Genomic DNA, 26,029 nt, shown 5'->3' on the forward strand with positions numbered 1-26,029 from the left:
CTGTGTCCAGGCCTTCCCAAATCCCGCAGATGAGCACTTAATGAGAATGCTGGTGCCTCTGGCTTGACTGAGCGCTTCTGGCCAGAGTGGTGCTTGGGGAGAGGCTGCCTGGCTCCTGGAAGCTGCTCTGCCTCCCTAGGATTGCCCGATGCTGACCATGCTGCCAGGTGCTGGAAGCTCGCTCCCTCACCCCAGGGTCCCCATTTCTTTTTAAAGTAGGTTCGTCTCCCACCTGAAAGGCCATCAGTGAGGAGTCCTCCTGAGGTTCGGCATGCAGACACGGTCCTGGACGCCCCTCACACAATCTCTCTTGGCCCTCATCCTCTCCCTGTCCATTACCCAGAGAATCTGAAAGTCTCTGGCCCAGACTATCGCTTGACCTCACCCCAGGCTCTGTGGGATTCTCTCACTCATCAGCCATTTACTGAGCACCTGCAGTCTGGGGACGTGGTGAATCAGGCAACTTCCCTGCCCCATGGTTCTGTGATCTGCCTGGGAGGCTAAGCTGAGAGAGCAAACAGAGCCAGAGTTGGCAGCCTCCCCAGAAGAGGTAACATTTGTGCTGAGCTTATGAGGATGAGCAGGATGCGGTCAGGTGGAAGAGTGGGAGCCAAAGGGGAGAAGAGCATTTGTAGCACAGAGGGGAGGCTGGGTGTCTGGGGAAGGAGCTCTTAATTCCACAAATATTTACTGAGCACTTTGTCCATGCCAGCCTTCAACTGGGGCTGGGAAGCTGCAGAGTTCCAGTGAAACTCACAAGATATCTTCTTTTGCAGAACCTGTGCACGAAATGAGGAATTTGGACACAGGCCCATGTACTAGTCTTAGAAGTTCCCAAATAAGTGTTCTTAAACCCGGGGATTATGCAAGAGGATCCACTGGGATAGGAGGAAAATATATTGAAACTTCAATATTGAAAAATAATGAAATTTTTATGTGTGTTTAAAAATGAAAATCAAAGGAAGAATTTGAGTTTTTCCAATATTTTCTGTGTGAGGTGACCCTGGTGCCTGTACTTAGCCCCTGTGTCATGCATGTTGTGTGTGTCTGAGGGGATCTGAGGGAAACAGGGGATGCAGAGTTCCATGACAACGGGCAGAAGGGTCCTTCCACCTTCACTCCCTTTTAGCATCTTGTGACACACTTACACATGCTCACAAAGTAGATTTAGGGGTGAGTTCATCTAGTTAAAAAAAAAAAGTTTCCCTGATGGCTCAGATGTTAATGAATCTGTCTGCAATGCAGGAGACTCAGGTTTAATCCCTGGGTCGGGAAGTTTCCCTGGAGAAGGAAATGGCAACCCACTCCAGTATTCCTGCCTGGAGACTCCCATGGACAGAGGAGTCCAGTGGGCTACAGTCCATGGGATCTCAAACAGTCGGGCATTACTGAGTGACTAACACTTTCATCTAGTTTTAACTAAATTGACCCACATGCAATGGACAATAGCAAGTTTCCTGAAAAGACGGTGGCGGTTGAAGAGAAAGCCAGTGGTCCAAGCAGATGGCAACCCACTCTTCAAATAGGCTCCTTGTTACCTTTTAGTCTTGAGTTAAAAACTGTAACAATCTAATCACTATTAATGGAAGCTGATTAGAACTGTTAAAAATTATCAGGATTATTTGAAATATAGACTTAAATCTCTTGGTGTTGGTGATACTCTTTTTCTAAAGGTTGGTTATCCTTTAGATATTGGCTAATGAGAGTCCCTTGGACTGCAAGGAGATCCAACCAGTCCATTCTGAAGGAGATCAGCCCTGGGTGTTCTTTGGAAGGAATAATGCTAAAGCTGAAACTCCAGTACTTTGGTCACCTCATGCAAAGAGTTGACTCATTGGAAAAGACTCTGATGCTGGGAGTGATTGGGGGCAGGAGGAGAAGGGGACGACAGAGGATGAGATGGCTGGATGGCATCACCAACTTGATGGATGTGAGTTTGAGTGAACTCTGGGAGTTGGTGATGGACAGGGAGGCCTGGCATGCTGCAGTTCATGGGGTCGCAAAGAGTTGGACACGACTAAGCAACTGAACTGAACTGAATGATGGTAGAATATGGAAATACAATTTTTATGTAAAGAAATATACCTATGTTAGAAGTGGGTGCCAAAATTATTTTGGTATTAATAAGCATCAAAGAGGCTTGGAGACCAGCTCTAGGCAGTAAAAGCCAGTAGAAGTTATTCAAGTAGAGATGACTTTTTCTCCTTGTTTTGTTAATTTTGGAAGACTCTCCACCCAGCAGCAGCATGGAGTGACACATACGGCTAGAGACACTTGTAGGGACTTGCTGGCAGAAGTCCCAGTGGGAGGATGGAACCGGAAGAGCAGAGAGAAGTTTTAGGTGTGATGGAAGTTGATGACTAATTAGATTTGGAGAACAAGGCAGGTGGAGGGAGTAAGGAGAGTCTCAGTTCTCTGGGTGATTGGGCAAATGGAGGCACCATACACCGAGGATGCAAACATAAGCGAGGAGTGGGTTAGGGAGGAAGATAAAGAATCTGAGCAGGTTAAATCATACACGCCAGAGAGAAGCCTGGCTGGAGCTGGCCCGCTTGGTCAGGCTTCTGGAGGTCTCGGGGCTGCAGACACCCCTTCCCGAGGCATGGCCCAGGTGAGTGATGGTGATGGTAGCGCTCGAAGGACACGAAAAAGGTCAGTTGGGCAGTAGTGGTGACTTCTGTCCACTCTTCCAGATTTTAGTCTGGCCACTGGGCTCCATGTCCCAGGGATCACACCCAGACCACTCCTCATATTTCACTTCTGGGAACCACCCAAATTGTAGGTACCCTGGTTATCCTCCTCCTCTGAGCCATCTTAGGAGGTGACCAGGCTACTACCCATCGAACTCCAGGCCTGTTATTGGGAAAGGCTGATTAGGCTGGCTGTGTCCTTGCTATCATCTTCAGGTGCTAAGATAAGCAAAATAGAGGGCAGGGATGCAGCTGGGTGAGGCGGGGTAGGGTGTGGATGTCCTGCAGTTGCCCAGGCAGGACAGGTGTGGGACCACTGAGAAGGGACCCACTGGGGGGATCACGTTTTAGAATAGATGTATTTCATTCTGTCCTGGTCTGATCATTCCTGAACTGGTATATCAGGGCTGCCCCAATTTAATGGGCTTGCCCAACAGTCCTCCTGAGGCTCAATGTGGAGAAGGTTAGCAGTTTTATCAGTGATGATGGGGCCCCAGAACTACCAGCCTGAGCTGTTGGCAGGATCTTGGGGTCTGAGTCTGTGGGGGTGGGGTGGGTGTGTCATCGATGGAAGGTAGGTGAGTATCTTATCTCCCACATCAGTATTTTTCTTTGGAAGGGAAAAGTAGGGAGATCTAGATAACAAAAAGACTGAGTAATTAACAGTGAAGATGAGAGATGAGAGAGACAGGAGAGACAAAACAGAAAGGAGAGCAGAAAGGTATATAGAAGATTACCAACTGGAAGAAGAGAAAGAAGAGTAGGATTAAGATAGAACATCCATGATGATCCATAAGCTAAGACTCCTGCTTCCAGTGCTCAGAAGGCACCCGTACTCCCAGTGCTCCCTGTGGTCTCAGGGCGCCAGGGTTCAATCCCTGGTCAGGGAACTAGATCCCACATGCTTCAACTAAGAGTCTGCATGCTGCAACTGAAGATCCCACATGCCACAAGTAAAGATCTCACATGCCACAACAAAGATCAAAGATCCTGCGTGCCGCAACTAAGACCCAATGCAGCTAAATAAATAAATATAAATAAAAAATGCTAAAAAAAAAAAAAAAAAGACAGAGGGAAGACAAGAAAGTGAGGGAGATGAACAAGGACACAAATGGAGGTTGATGTGGCAGAAAACTCAAAGACATGGAGGAGACAAGGGTCAAGAGACATGGAGGGCAGGGGTCAGGCATGTGGAAGGAGGGATGGAATGAGAGAGAGAGAGAGAGAGAGTCCTGCTTGGATGAAGCCCTGGTCCTCCACCTTCCTTTCTTCCCTACCCATCTGCCTGCTTCTCAATCACAAAATCAAAAGAGCCAGAGCCCCTGTGAATGGCTGTTTCTACTTCTGACACCCAGCTGCACTGCAGGAAGAGTGACAGGCAGCTGTCACCTTTGCTTCTGCTGGGCTGGGGCCCTCCAGCAGGGGCTGACCTGGGGAAGGAGACATCCGATTTGATGTTTCAGCTCTGGGTGCTTCCCCAGACTTGCTTTTTCTTTGTGATGGAACAGATTTATACGTCCATGTGATGAAATTGTTGAGAACAGAGACTGAGTTGTAGGAAGCTTAGCCCAGATAGCGAGTAGGGCAGAAGCAGTTGGTGACAGTCATGCCCTGTGGCATTATTACTTGCGCACCATCAGCCAGGCTGTGGGCTGTGAAGGAGGGAAGTCCCTGAGCAGTGAGGGCTGCTTTTGTGAAGTCAACTCATAACGAGAAGAGAAACACCATCTTGGTGGCCCAAGGTACAGAGATGACTCCTGGGGTATGGAGGGTCCTAGCCAGCCCAGGTCGGGGGACGGGGCCTGGGAGTGAGCGGGCACTAGCAAGTTCTACTTACAGAGGGGAATCCTCTGTGGAGGCTACAGGTGCTTGTGGGGCCTTCCCAGAGCACAGGTGAAAGTCCTCCCACCCCCACCCCCACTTTCCCACTTCCTTTGATTTGATCCTGTTCATCTGATAGTTACTGTTTCTGCTTCCCTGGGACTTCGATGCCAGTAAGAAGATAACCTGAGGGGTGGGGTCTCACCACACAAGTCCCTGAAATCATTTGCTAATTATAAAAATATATCATTCATTGGCATCATAGTAGCAAGAAATGCCTCTTATTGAGCAAGCACTTACCAGGCTCTGCTGAATGCTGACTCTATCACCCTATGCTGCCATTAATGGTGAGAAATGAGCATCATTGCTTCCATCATATAGATGGGAAAATGGGTCTAAATCTGAGGTTTGCAGCCACCTCCCAGAGACCAAAGTCTAGTCTCTTGACTTCTCCTTCCTTGGAGGAGCTGGGGATGAGGGTGATGCAGGCTCAGAGCTCTGGCCCTCTCCAGCCCCTGTGTCATCCACACTGAGCTAGCAGCGGGGTGCGGTGGGCAGGCGAGTCTGTCATTGAGCTGGTGATGCAGGCAGTCCCATCTCTGGACAAGCGAGTATGCGAATGAGTGACTCAGCAGAAGTGGTGGCTCTGGGAGGCTCTGCTGGCCCTAGGGTCTCTGCATTGGAGCCCCCCAAACCTGTAACCAGGACTATTCTGATGGGAGGTCACAGAACTGGAAGAGCAGCGCGGAGGCACTTTCTCTGTTGCCTCTTCTTGGATCAATAAAGGGAAAATAAAGGTAGGCCAGTGTGGATGTCTGCCTGGGAGGCTATGTGTCTGTCCTCAGGGCCAAAAAGAGATTTGCAGGCCAGAATGGAGCCACATTCCAGTCCACTTAGAGCTGGCAGGGAGCTAGAGGAAGAGAAGGGAGAAGGCGATCACTAGGGGTAAAGAAAAGAGGAATCCCTCTAAGTTCCAGCTCTGTTCAGGGGACTCAAGCCAACCAATGGCAGCTGTTTTCTCCCCACCTGCGACCCAAAGGCTCACAGGAGCCCATGCTTGGAAGGGAAAGGAGGTCAAGGATAATCCCTTAGGGAAGCAGGTCAGCCACCTCTGGCTTTCCACCACGAAAGCTTCCCAGGGCTGCCTGCACCCCCGTCCACCCTCCTCTGCCAGCTGGGGACAGCAAATTGGTTATAACCTTTGCCGCAGCAAAACAGAGCTGTAACAAAAGTCTGACTCATGTTTTCCAAAGCCAGAAGATCTTATTTTAGGATCTCCCAGCTCTTTCATCAGCACTGAGAGTTCATCACAAGAGGGCTGTTGGGGGTGGAGGGTGGTGAGAGGGGATGTTAACACTCAGAGATGGAAAAGCCTGGAACTCCCGTTGGTGGAGGAAGTCCTCAGCCTTTCTCCATGTCCCTGATGACCAGGAAGGGTGTGAGATGGGTTGTCTGGGCTCTGGATGGAGGCTCCAGGCAGGCTTCCCGGGGGCGAGGCGTGAGAGGGAAGGTAAATTGGGAGAGCCCTGGAGCGTGGGACTTGGGTTGGTGGCTAGGGGCCCTGGCTGCCTCCCAATCAAGGTGGGTCTGCAGGTTTGTCTGCCAGGGCAGGGCTGCCTCCACCTCTCCTGACAGGCTCCCAAGCTCAGGGTGAAGAGATAAAATGCTAATGGAACTCTTCTCGACCCTCAAGTTTGCTTTGGCTATTATACTCCAGGAACCTTGCCGGGAAAAATCCCATGGACAGATGAGCCTGGCAGGCTACAGTCCATGGGGTTGTAAGAGTCGGACACAGACATGACTGAGCGACTAAACAGCAACAACAAATTGTAAAACGACTCCGTGCCTGCAGGTTCTTAGCTTGTCTTGGTTCAGTGAGAATTCTCCTTCCATTGTCCCTGTCACAGAAGGAGTAGGGGGCCGCAAACCCCAGCAGCACCTTGATGCTCTGGGTGGAACCACAGTTTTATTCCAGCTCACCCAGCAGAAGCTGAGAACCTGTACCCCAGATCTGGGCATTCCTAACGATCCTCCAAGGCTTTTTCTGGGCCCAGAGTGAGACAGAGTGTGGGGGAGCCCTGAATGCTGCCGCAGGGGGAGCAGCAAAGGAATGGAGATGCATCCAGAAGGCCGGGGGGCCAGGGGCTCCAGTGCACCCCAAAAATTGCATCAGTTTGCTCTTCTTGGTAGTGGAGCTCGCATGATGTATTTTTGTATTTTCAACAAAGGTGGCTAACATTCTTTCACACATTTTCTCATTTACATCTTAAGGCAATCCAGGAGATAGCTCCTACAGGGCTGCTCATTGTTTCAAAACATGGAGGTGACCCCTTAGTAAGTGGATGAGGTGGGACCCGAATGGGTCTGAGGGTACCACTCTGGGGATGTTTCCCTTCCTCCAACACATTTTTTTTTTTTTAAAAGAAGGCTTATAAAATTAAAAAAAAAAATTATTGATTTTGGGCTGCACCGGGTCTTCATTGCTGTGTGTAGGCTTTCTCTAGCTGTGTCGAGCAGGAGCTGCTCTCTAGTTGAGGTGCATGGGCTTCTCACTGGGGTGGCTTCTCATGTTGAGGGACACAGGCTCTAGAGCATGAAGCCTCAGTAGTTAGGCTGCACAGGCTTAGTTGCCCTGTGGTATGTGTGATCTTCCCTGACCAGGGATTGAACATGTGTCCCCTGAATAGGCAGGTGAATTTTTAACCACTGGACCACCAGGGAAGCCCCCTCCAGCACATTTGATAGAAAACATCGCTCCCCTCCCCAGACCGAGGCCCACCGTGCTCCTGTCCCAGGCTTCACAGGCGACAGGGCTTCATGTTCACGTCCCCCTCACTCCTCACATGGTCTCCGTGTGATGGGGGGCACTGACGTTGAAAGCGTCCAGGGGCCCTCTTGGTTTCTCACACCTTTACCGCATGGCCAGGGTCTCCCAGAGGTTTCAGTGCCCCAGCTGGTGCCCAGAAACACCGGCTTGGGATGGACCCAGTGTTGGGGAGCCCCGAGGGCCCCGCCTCTCCAGATAAGAACCCCACCCCGTGAGAGAGGTGGGTAGAGGCCCCGGGCCAGGAGTGAGGCCTCACCCCAGCTATGCTGGGGCTCTGGTGACATTTCTGCTCAACTTGTGACTTGCCCTAACTTGTGATTTGTCCTAACTTGACCTCTCTCCTGGTTCCCTTTGCTACTGCTGCTAAGTCGCTTCAGTCGTGTCCGACTCTGTGTGACCCCATAGATGGCAGCCCACTAGGCTCCTCTGTCCCTGGGATTCTCCAGGCAAGAACACTGGAGTGGGTCGCTATTTCCTTCTCCAATGCATGAGAGTGAAAAGTGAAAGTGAAGTCGCTCAGTTGTGCCCAACTCTTAGCGACCCCATGGACTGCAGCCCACCAGGTTTCTCCGTCCATGGGATTTTCCAGGCAAGAGTACTGGAGTGGGGTGCCATTGCCTTCTCCCTTTAGTTTCCAGCAAAACCTCAGAAGCACAGTGCTCTGTTTTAGGGCCAGGAAAAGTGTGTGTGTGGGGATGCTCGGAACCTGCTGCTGCCTCCTCTGCAGAAGGACCCCTTCCCCCATTTCTTCCCCAGGTCCCTGAAGTTGAGGTCATGGTCTAATTCCGGAGAATCTTGAGGAAGGACACTCAGCATTCCAGGATTCGAGTAATAGGTAGCCCCAATTAAGGGCTCTACTGACTCTTGGCTCCCCAACTTGTTTTAATGCAGAGGTACCCACCCCAGAGTTTCCTCATGTTCTGTATTTTCTTTAGTTCTTACAAGTGGGTTTCTGGTTTGGTCCCTAACCAAGGCCTTGTTCCAGAATTCTGCACTCAGGCTGCCCTGACCCCTGGCACTTGCCTCTCACCCTCCTGTTGGGCCTCCATCCCCACGTCCATCATTTCTCCTGGTACCCAGGCCATGGCTGCCTATCAGACCCCTGTCCACAGCTGTCCCAGTGGCCGAGGCCTGCCCCTCCCTCTCCTTGGGTCCATTTCCAGCTCCAGTCCTCCTCTGCTAGCCTGGCCCTGGCATGAATCCTGAACTTGAGACTGGGCTTGGAAGAGAGAAAACTCAAAGGAAGGAGGGGTAGACCAAGGAATCAGGGACAGTGGACCACCTGGGGGCTGCAGGAAAGTCCTGAGGGGGACTTAGCTGCTAAAGCAAGTAAGCCCAGGAGGGGTACCTCCCTGTTTCAGGGACACTGCTCTCCTAGCCTCTAGCATAATAGCCCCCTGTAATGGGGTGACCTGTTAATGGTGTGGGTGCCTGAGATATTTTTGTAAAACAATTACAAAATTGTTCTAATTAGGGAGGATCAACTCCCAGCTATGCCACAAGGTCATTTAATCCCTTGCCTGTTGTTACTTTGCTCTTGTGGCCAGGTGTCAAATTATAGGCTTAGATCAACTAAGATGGAAATGTAATGATTTATTTTTAAGCCGTTCACGTTTAATCCCACAAAAATTGCACCATGCAGCAGACATTATGGGGGACTACTTGGGAAAAGGAAAAGAAGCATGGCGTTGGGTCTGCTTCTACTTGACTCGTGTTCCACAGGTGGACCCCTTCTAATGGGTCATTGGTTTCCATGCTTATGGTTTCCACGCTGACGTTTTCCTACTCTTGTAGGCCTTGCCTTTAAGATGTGGATCCCACAGGTCTCTGTGCTCAGGGGCACGTACAAGTCAGGTGTGAGCCTTTGTCCTGTGCTTGGTTGCAGTGAATGCTCATTACCTTTTCCTATTATTATTAATCATCTTAACGATAGCACCCCCTCAGACTTCTGGGAGAGAAGGAGGTGGGGAGAGGTTGGTGTGAAGCAGATTTAGTATAATGTGTGTGTGTGTGTGTGCATGTGTGATTACATGTGGCATATCCTCCCAAAGCACTTACTAGTAATACAACTCCTCTACCCTCCTGGTCTCGGGCTGTAAATCTTATTTCCATATGCTCGGACTGTTTGTCAAAACAATGATTATTGAACAGATAGGTCAAAGAGGACTTCCTAGAAGAGGCAGTTTTTAAGTACATTTTGTAAGTAGACAGGAAATGGTGTGGAAAGGAGGCTGTGAATGAACTGTACAGAGCGGGAGTCTCTAACTTAGATCCTTCAGGACTAAGAGAAACTAGGAGGAATGACGGCAGATAGTCCCTAACTTACAATGGTTCAACTTAAGATGTTTCCACTTTATGATGGTGCAGAAACAATGCTTATTCAGCAGAAGCTTTTCCTGGCTAGTGATGAGCTGTACCACAATACTCTCTTATGATGTTGGACAGTGGTGGCAACCACAGCTCCCAGTCAGCCACGAGATCTGGAAGTAAACAACTAGTACACTTATAACCACTCTGTACCCAAATAACCAGTGTATTCTTCCCTTTCAGTATAGTATTTAGTAGGTTACATGATATATTCAACACTTCATTATATGCTAGGCTTTGTGTTAGACGATTCTGCCTAGCTATAGGCTAGGCTTTGTGTTAGATAATTCTGCCCAGCTAGAGTCTAATTTAAGTGTTGTGAGCATGTTTTAGATAGATTAGGCTAAGCTATGACGTTTGGTAGTGAGAAATGCAATATTTCCTGCCATACTAGTAAATAAGGATGCTATGCTGCTGCTGCTAAGTCGCTTCAGTCATGTCCGACTCCGTGCGACCCCATAGATGGCAGCCCACCAGGCTCCCCGCCCCTGGGATTCTCCAGGCAAGAAGACTGGAGTAGGTTGCCATTTCCTTCTCCGATGCATGAAAGTGAAAAGTGAAAGTGAAGTCGCTCAGTCATGTCCGACTCTGAGCAACCCCACAGACTGCAGCCCACTAGGCTCCTCCATCCATGGGATTTTCCAGGCAAGAGTACTGGAGTGGGGTGCCATCGCCTTCTCTGAAATAAAGATGTTATGCTGCTGCTGCTACTGCTAAGTCGCTTCAGTTGTGTCCGACTCTGTGCGACCCCATAGACGGCAGCCCACCAGGCTCCCCCGTCCCTGGGATTCTCCAGGCAAGAACACTGGAGTGGGTTGCCATTTCCTTCTCCGATGCATGAAAGTGAAAAGTGAAAGGGAAGTCGCTCAGTCGTGTCCGACTCTTAGCGACCCCATGGACTGCAGCCCACCAGGCTCCTCCGTCCCTGGGCTTTTCCAGGCAGGAGGACTGGAGTGGGGGCCAATGCTATAGTCACCAGCAATTGCAGCCACCGTGGACGCTGAGCTGGTGAGCCCTGAGGGAACTCAGGAAGGAAAGAATACCTGCCATCGAGCAGCCTTCAGACTGCAGCCACTCCCTATGATGAGCCCTGAGGAACTTAGGATGTGAAAACACAGGATATTGGCCCCACACAGCTGAGGTACGTATCAAGGGAATGATTTTAGTGAGCCCAGACTCTTGCATCTTCCTATGCGTAGAAAAGCACTAAAGTCCTTAACTTGAGATATCTGTTTTCTTTAATTAACAAAAATCTTTTGATGTTCCCAACTACCTGGCCTTTGTCACAAAACTCTTATATGTTCTAGCTCTTCCCCTCACCTCCTCAGAGCAGTTTCTCAGAACTATTTGAAATGCTGTCTCCTGGGCTGCATTCCTTATTTGGCCCCAAATAAAACTTAACTTGCAACTCTCATGTTGTCCAGAGAAATGTTTAACAGTAGGCTAGGTATATTAAATGCATTCTTAAGTACATGCATTTTTGACTTATTATACTTTCAACTTAGGATGAGCTTATCAGGACATAACCTCACTGTGGACGAAGATCTGTACATCTATTTAACAGAGGGCAGGAGACACCAGCAGAAGGCACGTCCCGTTGAAAATCTTCACATTCCACCATGAACACAACACCGCACAGGCTGCACAAGGCACAGTAGCTCGCCGCCCATGGTCCCAGGCGCCAGCACCGGAGGGGCGGCGAGACCGTGTGGTCCAGAGTGAGGAAGCCTGTAGCAATAAAGTAGCTGGTGAGTTTCTTTGGAAGCCAGGAAGTAGGGCGTGACTTTGCCATGCTGACTCTGTGGGATGGCCCACAGCTCAGCCTGGCTCTGGCACACATTCCAGGTGTCTTGGAGGGCCTTGGAAGGCACAGGCAAGAATGTAAGATCAGAGACACAGGAAGCAGGATGGCTTTCCTTTTTCTGAGATCTCTTGGACAGGTATGGAGACCACCGTGACTCAAGGGAACTGGGTCCAGGGTGGGGTTTTGGGGACCGCAGGTGAGAGGAGTCCTTATAGCCCCTTATAGACCAAGGAATTACAGAAATTGTAGGACATGAGCCTCCGCGTGAGTAAGACCATGGTGAACATATTGCTCTTGAGGGTGGAGGTGGGGTGTGTCAAGCATCTGTGCAGGTCGTCCAAGGATTGGGCTCCACCTGGGCTTCCCAGGTGGCTCAGATGTCTCAGATGGTAAAGAATCCACCTGCAATGCGGGAGACCTGGGTTCAATCCCTGGGTTGGGAAGATCCCCTGGAGAATGGCTATCCACTCCAGCATTCTGGCCGGGAGAATTTCATGGACTGTATAGTCCCTGGGTTTGCAGAGTCAGACATGGGACTTGTACTTTCCTACTTTCACTTGCTGCCTCTATTCAGCCACCAGGGGGCAAACAGGCTCCAGGAATGATTTCTCCTTGTTCAGTTTGCCTGGTGGAGAGTGATAAGGTATCATCAGTAGGGGGTGGCCAGAGCGTGAGAGCAAAGACTGCAGCTGGGTCCCAGCACTGAACTTGACCTTTTAAAATCACTCTGTTATTGTCCCCAGCACTAGCATTACTCAATTCATTTATTCAAGAAACATTTGCCCAGCACCTGGGAGGGGCCAGTTCTGAGCTGGTGGGCTCTGGAGACCTGAATCAGATAAACTTGCTTGGACCCTGGCAGAGAGGTAGACCCTCAAAACTGAAGCCTCCCTGGGATGGATTTCTGCTGTGACAGAGGGACACACTGAAGGCAGTGGGGACACCTAGGAGGGCGGGGTGAACTTGCCTGAGACTTGGGAGAAAGCTTCCTACTGTTGGTAGTGTTTGCTGGGGGACTAGGCAACAGGGCAACGAGCTGAAATGTTAGGGAAAATGTAGTCCTGGCTGGAGAATGCCAAATCGTGGAGGCCTGTCCGAGTTGGCTAGACAGGTGGACATCAAGGGAGGAGGCTGGCTGGTGGAGGCTATCAGGCTGGGGAATGATGGGTGCTTGCCTCTCTCTGATGAGCAAAGAGTCCTATTTGGGAGCCAGAGCAGACCCACATTTTCTGGGGGCCTGAAGTTTCAATGGTTTTGCAGCCTTTCTTAAAGCAAGAATACAGAAATAAATCCAAAATTAGATAGAGTGGTTTGGCGAGGTCCTTGCAGGTGAGGGACCTGACATTTAACTTATTCAGTTCAGTTCAGTTCAGTCACTCAGTTGTATCCGACTCTTTGCGACCCCATGAATCTCAGCACGCCAGGCCTCCCTGTCCATTACCAACTCCCGGAGTTTACTCAAACTCACGTCCATTGAGTCGGTAATGCCATCCAGCCATCTCATCCTCTGTCATCCCCTTCTCCTCCTGCCCCCAATCCCTCCCAGCATCAGAGTCTTTTCCAATGAGTCAACTCTTCACATGAGGTGGCCAAAGTACTGGAGTTTCAGCTTCAATATCAGTCCTTCCAAAGAACATCCAGGGCTGATCTCCTTTAGAATGGACTTGTTGGATCTCCTTGCAGTCCAAGGGACTCTCAGGAGTCTTCTCCAACACCACAGTTCAAAAGCATCAATTCTTCGGCGCTCAGCTTTCTTCACAGTTCAACTCTCACGTCCATACATGACCACTGGAAAAACCATAGCCTTGACTAGACGGACCTTTGCTGGCAAAGTAATGTCTCTGCTTTTGAATATGCTATCTAGGTTGGTCATAACTTTCCTTCCAAGGAGTAAGCGTCTTTTAATTTCATGGCTGCAGTCACCATCTGTAGTGATTTTGGAGCCCCAAAAATAAAATATGACACTGTTTAGCTTTGTGTAAAAACCTGGCAGCAAACCGCTTTTGCTCTCTTTCCTTTCTCTCTTCCTCTGGGGAGCCCTGGACCCCTGAGCAGCTAGTCAAGACTGGATTCAGGAAACCCGAGTCTGTGGTCTCCTCTGGAGGCCAAGCTGCTCTGTCAGGGTAAGAGGAGGTCAGTGCGGGTGACTTTTCATACTGAGTCTATGCAAATAATGCCCCGAAATTGTTCCAAGGGGTGGCCTTGAATCTGACCGTAACTCCTGTTAATGTTTTAAGTAATGCACAGGTGGGGCTTCCCTGGTGGCTCAGCGGTAAAGAATCTGCCTGCCAATGCAGGAGACCCGGGTTCGAGCCCTGGGTGGGGAAGATCCCCTGGGGAAGGAAATGGCAACCTGCTTCAGTATTCTTCCCTGGAGAATCCCATGGACAGAAGAGCCTGGTGGGCTACAGTCCATGGGGTTGCAAAAGAGCCAGACACGACTGAGCGACTTAACAATAACAACAGCGATGCACAGGTATGGAGGCTTTTCGCATTGGCCAGACGCTTTCATCTTTATGTCGTTCTCACCCCATCCTGGTGAGGCAGGTAAACAGCTCCCTCCACCAAGGCTCACGACTGGGCCTAAGGACACCTGGCTGAACCCCCGTAGGTTGGGACCTCACACCCTACTTGCCCTTGGTGCTTCCCTTTCACTACTGGTTCAACAATATTTAAACCCAAGCTTGCCCTCTTGGCCCCCTGTACAGAGAACTGATTCACCATAATAGTGAAACCACAAGTGACTTGGCTGGCTTTGGTAGTCCCCCACCCCTTCCTGCATCGGCTCTGATGGTAAGGGCAGGCACAGGTAGGGTGGAGCTGACAGCTTTTTTCCTTCACCCTATCTGTACTGTGGTGAGAGAGGGTTCTCACCTTCACCCTCTTCCTGGGCTGTTGGGAGAGCTCACACCTGGGTAAAACCTCCATCTCAAGGCTCCACCCAGGCCATGGATCTTTGAGACTCAACACTGATTTGCCGAGGGGTCCGAAGCCCGTGTTTAAGTCCCTGCTGGGGCAGGTAGGGGAGAGAGATGCCTGCTTATTTCAGTAGCTTTAATCAAGCTGTGCTGAGCATCCGCTGTGTTAGACACGGTGCTAGCCCCAGCAGGATAGAGCCAAATCAGCCATGCCCTTGTCCACATGGCTCCCTTCAGCATCTACCTGTGCCAGGTACTCAGCTGGGTGGGGAGACATGGAGATGGATGAACAGCTGTGAACCTGGGCATGGGAAGCTCACAGTCCAATTCAGGGTCTCAGCAGAGAACGGTAAAAGGCAGAGCATAGTCTGTTCAAAACTGGGAAGCATACTTTCTCTGCTTTTGTACTCCAAGCTGGAGTGGGAGGCAGTGCCTTGACCTCAGCTGACTTTTTTTCTTGGCCCTGGATGTGGCATTGATAAGCTGGCTTCTACCTCCTTTAAGCATCTCCTTCAAAGTGCACAGCAGAACCCAAGCTCCTGCTTTCCGAAATGGCAAGAGTCAGAAATGGGAGAATGGAATGGGCCAAAGGCATGTTCCTGCTCCCAGGGAAGTGCTTTTGCAGGGATTTAGAGGAAATGGGAATGAACTGGAGGAGTCAGTGAAACAATTTCCTCTGAATGGTACGGGAAGGATTGGGAAGCTCTTGTCTGGGGTTCAGTTCAGTACCCATCAGAGGAAAAGAGAGGTGGGAGTCATCCAAGTGGTCAGATGTTTCTAGATGCTTCCAGGCCAGATCCAGAAAAACCCCAAAGCCTCTGAACTTGTAACCACACAAACCAGCTCTGGTTTATCCTATTTTCTGCAACCTGCATGAATCTGCTTGTGGTTGTGACCAGGAAACAGAGGAAGAGAGGAATTGGGGGCTCTGAGGCCGAAGGACCCCTGGGTGCTCAGAATGAGTTCCTGCTACTGTGCGCGTGTTAGCTGTCTCCTCTCCTCCCTGCAGAGGTCTGGCAGAGATCAACACAAAGACTCAAAATGTAACAGCCAACTTGGCCTTGAAATTTCCCAGCAGCTGCAGGAGCCCGGAGACAGCAGGGGTGGCTGATGGTTGGTGTGGGCGGCTGGGTGCTGGGTCACCTGGGCCGTGTGTGACTTCTGGCTCATCTGAGCAGAGACCTGGCTTTGTTTGGGCAGGGGCCTTGGCACAAGCTCCCCTTGCTGACCTGGCAGCACCCATTCCTGACAGGCTTTGGAGCTTGGGAACCTCTGGGATACTGCTTGGGAGAAGGAAGATGCTCTGTGATTCCCCAAAGCCTCATGTGAGCCTTGCATAGATGGTGTGAGGTGCATACCACTCATGAGTTCTTCATTTCACAGAAGACAAGCTTGAAGTTGAGAGTGGTCACCCAAGATGGCACAGCTGGTGTGTGCTAGGGCTTGGGGCTGCTCCCTGAAGGGTCTCTCTGAAGGCAAACCCTGTGCTCTTTCCAGGATTCTCAGTTTTACAAAGCCTTTCCCATTCCTGCTCCTCCTAAGGATCCTGGGCCCCTGGGAACCCTCCAGGCCCCAGAGATGCCTCTACAGCATAAGCTGGTTTGAACTCAGTGGCACAGGTCCCCCCACCAAAAACTCCCCAAACCTCCTCCCTCAGCACCTAGTGTAGGAGGTACATAGAGGAAGTGTTGACAGCAATTAACACTTAGTGAGTAAAGTAGGAGTATAAAGTAGCCAAACTTTTGGATCCTGCCTCCTCAGTTCAGTCACTCAGTCATGTCCGACTCTTTGCGACCCCATGGACTGCAGCACGACAGGCCTCCCTGTCCATCACCAACTCCCAGAGTTTACTCAGACTCATGTCCATTGAGTCAGTAATGCCAACCATCTCATCCTCTGTCATCCCCTTCTCCTCCTGCCTTCAATCTTGCCCAGCATCAGGGTCTTTTCAAATGAGTCAGGTCTTTGCATCAGGTGGCCAAAGTGTTAGAGTTTCAGCTCAGCATCAGTCCTTCCAATGAACACTCAGGACTGATCTCCTTTAGGATGGACTGGTTGGATCTCCTTGCAGTCCAAGGGACTCTCAAGAGTCTTCTCTGACACCACAGTTCAAAAGCATCAATTCTTCAGCGCTCAGCTTTCTTTATAGTCCAACTCTCACATCCATACATGACTACTGGAAAAACCATAGCCTTGACTAGACAGACCTTTGTTAGCAAAGTAATGTCTCTGCTTTTTAATATGCTGTCTAGGTTGGTCATAACTCCTGCCTCCTAGACATGAACAATTGTCAGTGTTTACGAGGGTATTTATGTCTTTACAAATTGTATTTGTACTTATACTCTGGTATATGGTGGTGGTTTAGTCACTAAGTTGTGTCTGACTCTTGTGACCCCATGGACTGCAGCCTGCCAGGCTCTTCTGCCCATGGGATTTCCCAGGCAAAAATACTGGAGTGGGCTGCAGTTTTCTTCTCTAAGGGGATCTTCTGGAACCAGGGATCGAATCTGGGTCTCCTGCATTGCAGGTAGATGGTTTACCAACTGAGCCACCAGGGAAGGCCACTCTAGTATATATGAGCATTATAAAATATAATTAAAAATAAGAAAAAAGGAGAAACACATGTGAGAATTACAGCTTCCAGATGTAGAGAATGGACTTGTAGACATGAAGTTGGGGGAAAGAGAGGGTGAGACAAATTGGGGGAGTTGCATTATATATACACTACCCTCTGTGAAATAGACAGCTAGTGGGAAGCTGCTGTAGAGCACAGGGAGCTCAGCTTGGTGCTCTGTGATGCCCTAGGTGGGTGGGAGGGAAGTTGGTGAGAGGGTGGTTCAAGAGGAAGGGGATATATGTATACTTATAACTTATTCACTTTGTTGTACAGCAGAAACTAACTCAACATTGTAAAGCAATTATACTCTGCTGCTGCTGCTAAGTCACTTCAGTCGTGTCCAACTCTGTGTGACCCCATATTCAGCAGCCCACCAGGCTCTGCCGTCCCTGGGATTCTCCAGGCAAGAACACTGGAGTGGGTTGCCATTTCCTTCTCTGATGCATGAAAGTGAAAAATGAAAGTGAAGTCACTCAGTCATATCCGACTCTTTGCGACCCCATGGACTGCAGCCTTCTAGGCTCCTCCATTCATGGGATTTTCCAGGCAAGAGCACTGGAGTGGGCTGCCATTGCCTTCTCCAAGAATTATACTCTAATAAAAAATAAATACAAGATTGATGGCATTGCAGATTCACTGTTTGGACCCCAGCACCCTTGGCCACCTCTTGGCAGAGATATTCCCCTCCACCAGTTCATGGTGCCAATGCCCCCTGTTGCTGCCAGAGTCATGGCCATGGCTGCTCTACTGAGACTGGTGAAGGGCCCTCCAGCCTGCAGCTGTCTGATGTCCAGGGCCTGTGCTTGGCATGGAAGGGCCATTTCCTGTTGCTGCTACAGCTCGTGCTTGCAATGTCGCATGGGAAGTTTAGTGAAATAACACTTTTTGGAGTTAATAAATGTATTGTTGGTTACCAAAGGGATGCATTATGTCTCTTTCTCTCTGTTGTCAGACACCTGTTGGATCATTTTTCTCTGATCACCGTGTTAGGAGTGGGGGCTGACCCTCAGCTGTCCATTTACTCCCAAGGCTCAGTTATTAGAAATGAGGCTGACTTCTACTTTTCTCATTGACTGTAACTTAAAAAAAATTATTAATTAGTTAAGCTGTGGCCTGGTCTTATTGAGGCATGCAGGATCTTGAGTTGTGGTATGGGACCTCTTAGTTATGGTATGTGGGATCTAGTTCATTAAGCAGGGTTCGAACCTGGGCCCCCTGCGTTAGGAGCATGGACTCTTTGCCACTGGACCACCAGGGAAGTCCCTCATTGACTTTATCTTGCTCAGAAAGTACTAAAACCAAGTGTTCTTGGGACTGGCATCTACCAAGAAATCTAAAGTGTTTATTTATCTTAAACTCTTACTCAAAACAATACATTTCCAAACCCAAATATCTTTGTGTCTAACCTTAAGTATATTCAATATGACTCTCACTGTCTTCCTCTTCAATGTGAAATAATCAGAACTATTTTCTTTGGGAAACTCCCTATACTGACTCTCCTATGATAGACGTTGACAGATCCAGTCCCCTGATTTTCAGACCCAAATAGTGGCAGCCTGGCTTCAAGAGAATCCCCTGGGGGAACTTACTGAAAATGACAGGTTCCTGGGCTCTGTCTCTGCAGAGGTGGACTGGACAGATTTGGAGTAGCTCCACCTTGAAAGATCCTTGGTGGATCCTTAAGCATTTGGGAACACCTGCCCTGCACCTGCCTCAACTTGTCTAAATCATGGGGGAAACTTGGCTCCATCTCCAGCTGAGATCCAAGATACACAGGGGCGTGTTGAGGCTCAGGGCTGTGTAGGCAGAGAACCACTTGACTTTAAACTGCTCTTCTGCATGGGCGGGAACCAGCACTTAGAATTTCTCGAGGTTACCTCCCGATTCTTCATATGCTCTACCGTTGGTACAGAAGGTGATGTTTATCTTCCTGTGTGCCTCAGCAGACACCACACAGCCATCTAATCTAAAAGTAATATCTGGTCATGTCACATTACTTAAAGAGAAAGGGGCCCAGCACTCAGCCCCATTTGGCATTGATGGAGATGGTGATTTCTCAGGAGACCGTTTCTGCCCACCTTCATTCTTGTGTTAGGGTTCAAAAGTAGACTTTTGAGCAACTTCAGTAGGTGGTGATCTGTGTGGATCACATGGCTTGGTGTCAGCTGATTTCTGTTCTGGGGGTCAGAGGCAGTAGTTGTTAAACAGATGCAAAGCTGCTGCTAAGTCGCTTCAGTCATGTCCGACTCTGTGCGACCCCAGAGATGGCAGCCCACCAGGCTCCCCCGTCCCTGGGATTCTCCAGGCGAGAAAACTGGAGTGGGTTGCCATTTCCTTCTCCAATGCATGAAAGTGAAAAGTGAAAGTGAAGTCGCTCAGTCGTTCCCGACTCCCAGCGACCCCATGGACTGCAGCCCACCAGGCTCCTCCATCCATGGATTTTCCAGGCAAGAGTACTGGAGTGGGGTGCCATTGCCTTCTCTGAGATGCAAAGCTGCCAACACTCTAATGCTGTCCTAGAAATATCCATCTTCAGAGAATGAAAGTAACATTGAGTGTATACTGTGTCAGAAACTGTACTACTCCCCTCTTTGCACACACATCTCACTTTTTCTTCACAGTAACCAAAATCACTGCAGATGGTGACTGCAGCCATGAAATTAAAAGACGCTTACTCCTTGGAAGGAAAGTTATGACCAACCTAGACAGCATATTGAAAAACAGAGACATTACTTTGCCAACAAAGGTCCATCTAGTCAAGGCTATGGTTTTTCCAGTGGTCATGAATGGATGTGAGAATTGGACTGTGAAGAAAGCTGAGCACTGAAGAATTGATGCTTTTGAACTGTGGTGTTGGAGAAGACTCTTGAGAGTCCCTTGGACTGCAAGGAGATCCAACCAGTCCATTCTGAAGGAGATCAGCCCTGGGATTTCTTTGGAAGAACTGATGCTAAAGCTGAAACTCCAATACTTTGGCCACCTCATATGAAGAGTTGACTCGTTGGAAAAGACTCTGATGCTGGGAGGGATTGGGGGCAGGAGGAGAAGGGGATGACAGAGGATGAGATGGCTGGATGGGATCACTGACTCGGTGGACATAAGTCTGAGTGAACTCCGGGAGTTGGTGATGGACAGGGAGGCCTGGCATGCTGCGATTCATGGGGTCGCAAAACGTCGGACACGACTGAGCGACTGAACTGAACTGAACTGAACCATGCAGAGGTAAAATTTTTATCTCCATGTTGACAAAGATGAGGATGGAAACTTGATCTTGCCCAAAGTAAAAAAATTTCACCCTCTAGATGGCTCAACTCCAAGTCTCATTCCATGATCTCATACCACTAAAGCCAGCAGTCTTGTGGCCAAGAAGAGTTAGGAAGATCTGCCTGAAGTTCTCTATCTGGTCATTCATGAAATTGGATTGAATGATAGGGGGAAATGAGGTTAAAATTTGTGAGGGGAGGGCAGTAAGCAAACCAGTCTAGTTTATTTTGAATTGAGAATTTACTTTTAGACAAGTTTAGGTTTACAGCAAAATTGAAGGGAAGGTACAGAAATTTCCTATATTCCCCCTGACTCTATAATGTATAGCCTCCCTCATTATCAACATCACCCACCAGAAGGGGACACTTCCTGTAACTGATGAACTTATGTTGACACATCAATATCACCCAAGGTCTACAATCTACATTAGGGCTCGCTTTGGGTGTTGTACATTTTGTGGGTTTTGATAGATATATAAATGACATGGATTCAATATTATAGGGTCATACAGCATATTTTCACTGCCCCAAAAATGCTCTGGTTTTTCCAGTAGTCATGTATGGATGTGAGAGTTGGACTATAAAGAAAGCTGAGTGCTGAAGAATTGATGCTTTTGAACTGTGGTGTCAGAGAAGACTCTTGAGAGTCCCTTGGACTGCAAGGAGATCCAACCAGTCCATCCTAAAGGAGATCAGTCCTGAGTGTTCATTGGAAGGACTGATGCTGAAGCTGAAACTCCAATACTTTGGCCAACTGATGCAAAAAACTGACTCATTGGAAAAGACCCTGATGCTGAGAAAGATTGAAGGCGGGAGAAGGGGATGGTAGAGAATGAGATGGCTGGATGGCATCACCGACTCAATGGACATGAGTTTGAGTAAGCTCCAGAAGTTGATGATGGACAGGGAAGCTTGGTGTGCTGCAGTCCATGGGGCTGCAAAGAGTTGGACACGACTGAGCAACTGAACTGAACTGAACTGCCTCACTCTCACACAATTTGGGACATAAAGTTGATTTTAGAACCCCTCCCCCCAAAAACGCTTTAGCTATAAACCCCCTTCCCTTCCACTTCCCACCCTAAAGCAAGCAACAATCTACTTTCTGTTTCTATAGATTTTCCTACTTAAGACTTTCAAATGAATGGAATCATATAATATGTGACTGTCTTCTTTCACTTAGCATAAGGTTTTCAAGGTTCATCCAAGCTGTAGCATGTATTAGCCCTTCATTTTTTTTTTTTTTTTGGCCAAATAACATTTTCTTGTAAGGACATACCACATTTTGTTTATCCATTTGTCTGTTGATTGATATTGGGGTTTTCCTACTTTTCAGTTAGGATGAATAATGCTCCTAAAAACATCATATCTGAGTTTTTGTGTGGGTGTAGCTTTCATTTCTTTGTGGTGTATATCCAGGAGTGGAATTGCTGGAACATGGGATGACACAATGTTTGAGAAATGGCCAGATATTTTCCAAATCGGCTGCACCGTTTTACATTCCCAACAGCTCTCTATGAGGGTTCTGATTCTCTATATTCTCATCTACGCTAACTATCTGACTTTTGGAGTCTAGCCATCCTAGTGGATGTGACATGGTATCTCACTGTGGTTCTCGTTTGCATTTCCCTAATGACTAATAGTGTTGAGAGTATCTTTTCATGTGCTCATTGGCCATGAACATATCTTCCTTATGCATGTATGCATGCTCATTCGCTCAGTTGTGTCCGACTATTTATGACCCCATGGACTGTAGCCTGCAAGGCTCCTCTGTCCATGGAATTTTTCAGGCTAGAATACTGGAGTGGGTTGCCATTTTCCTCTTCTAGGGGATCTTCCCGACTTAGGGATCGAAACTGTGTCTTGTGCATCTCCTGCTTTGGCAAGCAGATTCTTTACCACTAATACCACCTGCTAAGCACATAGAAACATCTATTCAGATCCTTTGTTCCTTTTAAAATTGTTTTTTATTATTAAGTCATAAGAGTTATTATCAGATACATAATTTGCAAATATTTTCTCCCAGTCTGTGTGGGGCATCTTTCACTTTATTCATGCTGTCTTTTGAAGCACCAAAGTTTTGAATTTTAATGAAGTTCAATTTATCTATTTTTCTCTCACTGCTTATGCTTTGGGTGTCTTATCTAAGAATTATTTGCCAAATTCAAGGTAATAAAAATTTTCCTCTATTTTGTTCTAAGAGTTTTATAGTTTTAGTTCTTACATTTAGGTCTTTGGCCCATTTCAGTTAATTTTTGTATACGGTGTGAGCTAAGCTTCACTCTTTCTCATGTGGCCATCCAGTTGTCTCAGTGTCATTGATGAAAAGACCATTCTTTCTCCATTAAATAGCTTTGGCATTTTTGTAAAAAAAAAAAAAAAAATCAATTGATTATATGTGCACGGGTTTATTCCTGGATTCTCAATTCTATTCCACAGATTGATGTGTTTATCCCTGTGTAGGACCACATTGTCTTGATTAGCACTGGTTTGTAGTAAGTTTTAAAATTGGGAGGTTTGAGTCCCTCTACTTTTCTCTTATTTTTCCGGTCCGCTTTAACCATTCCAAGTCCCTTGCAATTCTGTGTAGATTTTAGAGTCAGCTCGTCGATTTCTTTAAGGAAGTCTTTGAGATTCTGATTGGATGTGCTGAATCCGTAGGTCACTTTGAGGAATACTGCCATCTTAATGTTAAGTGTTCTGATTCATGAACAAGGGATGTTTTCCCTTTTATTTAGATCTTTATCTTTTCCCCAACAATGACTTGTAATATTCAGAGTCTAAGTTTTACACTTATTTCATTAAATTTATTTCTAAGCATTTTATTTTTTGATGATATTGTGAATTAGTATTTTCTTAATTTCATTTTTGAATTTTTCATTGCAAGTGTATGTGACGACAGCAGTCTTGTATATCGCTCTTCTATCCTGCAATCCTGTTGAACTTGCTTATTAGTTTTAATGGGTTTTTTTTAGTGGATTTCTTAGTTTTTTTATGTATAAGATATAATCTGTGGCTAGAAACAGCTTCATTTCTTCCCTTCCAATGTGAATGCCACTTACTTCTTTTTACTACCTTAATTGCCCTGGCTAGAACCTCCAGTACAATGTTGAATAGGAGTGGCAAGAATGGGCATCTTTGTTTTATTCTTAATCTCCGGAGGAAATCATCCAGTGTTTTTACCATTACACCTGGTATTAGCTGCGGGTTTCTCATAAAGGCCTTTTATCAAGTTTGGGGAAGTTTCTTCCTAGTTTTTTGAGTGTTTTTATCATGAAAGGGTGTTAGATTTTGTCAGATCATTTTTCTGCATCTATTGAGATGTATATTGTCACCCTGATCATTTAATTTAAATGCAGAGTACATTATGCCAAATGCCGGCTGGGTGAAGCGCAAGCTGGAATCAAGATTGCCCAGAGAAATATCAATAACCTCAGCTATACAGATGACACCACTCTAATGGCAGAAAATGAAGAGGAACTAAAGAGTGTCTTGGTGAAGGTGAAAGAGGAGAGTGAAAAAGCTTTCTTAAAAACTCAACATTCAAAAAACTAAGATCATGGCATCTAGTCCCATCACTTCATGGCAAATAGATGGGGAAAAATGGAAACAGTGAGAGACTTTGTTTTCTTGGTCTCCAAAATCACTGCAGATGGTGACTGCAGCCATGAAATTAAAAGACAGTTGCTCCTTGGAAGAAAAGCTATGACCAGCCTAGACAACATATTAAAAAGCAGAGATATCATGTTGCCTACAAAGGTCCGTCTAGTCAAAGCTTTGGTTTTTCCAGTAGTCATGTGCAGATGTGAGAGTTGGACCATAAAGAAGGCTGAGCGTGGAAGAATTGATGCTCTCAAACTGTGGTGCTGGAGAAGACTCTTGAAAGTCCCTTGGACAGTAAGGAGATCAAACCAGTCAATCCTAAAGGAAATCAGTCCTGAATATTCATTGGAAGGACTGATGCTGAAGCTGAACTTCCAATACTTTGGGCACCCAATGTGAAGAGCCTACTCACTGGGAAAGACCCTGATGCTGGGAAAGATTGAGGGCAGGAGGAAAAGGGGATGACAGAGGATGAAATGGTTGGATGGCAATACTGACTCAATGGATGTGATTTTGAGCAAACTCCAGGAAATAGTGAGGGACAGGGAAGCCTGGCATGCTGCAGTCCATGGGGTCGGCAACCAAACAACAACAATCTCTATTACTCTAGTGATTCAAGTCCTTTAATTATTTTTGCCAGTTCAAATATGTTGAACCCTTCTAAAGAATTTTTTATTTCATTCACTGTATTTCTCAACTCCAGAATTTCAATTTGTTTTTTTTTAAAAAAAAAACAATTTTCATTGGTTTATTGATATCCTTCATTTGCTGAGACATTGTTATCATATCTTTCTTTACTTCTTTAACATGCTTTTCTTTAGTTCTCTGAATATTCCTTCTTTTAAAAAACTTTTTATTTATTCATTTTTGGCTACATCAGGTCTTAGTTTTGGCACACACAGGATCATTTATTGTGGTGCCTGGGCCTTTCCTGTTGCAGAGTATGGGCTCCAGAGCAAGTGGGCTCTGTAGTTGTGGCACATGGGCTTAGATGCCCTACAGCATGGGGGATCTTAGTTCCCTGACCAGGGATTGAACCCATATCCCCTGCATTGGAAGGTGGATTCTTAATTACCTGGTTTTAGTTAAGTAATGGTTTTAGTGAAGTCTATTTTTCTGCATCAGTGTTTGGCCTTTGATGCTGTTCCTTGGGGAGATGTAGCTTTGAGTGTGCCCACAGTTCCCTGAATGATGGTACTTGTAGAACTTTCTTGCTTATCTTGACTACACCCAGCTGTTAAATTCCACTAACTGCTGGTTAATAGCTCTAATGTTTTCAATAGTGCTCTGCAGCGCAAACTGCTCTATAAATGAATCCAATCAAACTGTGACTCTTTTGAAGGAATAGTTTTTGAAGTATGTGTTTGAGATTTGTTCTGACCTCAGTGGGTTCCTCTTAGCTGTTTTATTTCCTGATTCTCTCCTACAAACTATCCAGCCTGTATTCTGGGTTATATATTCATTAAATCCATTAAATCTCTCTATTTTCTTTTCTCTATAACCTCCACTGTCTTGAGAGCAAACATTAGGTTTGAACTTTTCCATGCTCTTTTGCAAAGAAAGTCAGTTCTTTTGAGAAGACCTGATGATCTGTTTTATGGTCTGCTTTCCCTCCGAAAAATCTTTGGAGCTGTGCAGCTGGGGATGGAAACAATGGCAACTCTCTCTCTGAGGAACTGAATAATCAGTAGGTGAGGGCAAGCAGTCTGAGATTCTCTGGGCTGGCCTCTCCTCATGTGAAGCCACTGTCTCATGAGTTAAATCAAGGGCAGTTGAGGCTACAATAGTCTCAGCATGCCATACCCAAGCTAGAGCCTCCATCTCACGAGACGGGAGTGGGTGGAAGAGGGAGACCCACCACTTCTCAACTGGACTTGCCTGCGACTTAGCCTTAGCAATAGTAGCTGGGGACGGGATGAAAAATGCCAAATGTCCTCAAATGAGAAATGTCCTCCTAAGAAGAAAGTCCTGTAATTGGTTGTCATGGGGAGAGGAAGTCCTGTGTTCATGAAAGCAGCAGCCTGGAGTGGAGTTTCTGTCTTGCTGAGCTGAGTGAAAGGAGGGAGACCAAGGCCTTGGTTCAGATACCACAACTTCTTGCTTTTCTTACCAAATTTTCATA

General features: G+C 47.4%; 1 protein-coding gene across 1 annotated transcript in view; it reads left to right on the plus strand.

Moving 5' to 3' along the window:
- The first annotated feature begins 2,602 nt into the window (after window positions 1-2,602).
- Window positions 2,603-26,029, plus strand: part of SMIM35 (small integral membrane protein 35) — a 54,759-nt gene continuing 31,332 nt past the window's right edge. Inside the window, exon 1 of the mRNA XM_044929032.2 lies at window positions 2,603-2,652. Coding sequence (XP_044784967.1) covers window positions 2,603-2,652 — 50 coding nt within the window. The remainder of the gene's footprint in view (window positions 2,653-26,029) is intronic.

This window comes from Bubalus bubalis, chromosome 16 (assembly GCF_019923935.1).
Source record: "Bubalus bubalis isolate 160015118507 breed Murrah chromosome 16, NDDB_SH_1, whole genome shotgun sequence".
In the NCBI taxonomy this organism is placed as follows: domain Eukaryota; kingdom Metazoa; phylum Chordata; class Mammalia; order Artiodactyla; family Bovidae; genus Bubalus; species Bubalus bubalis.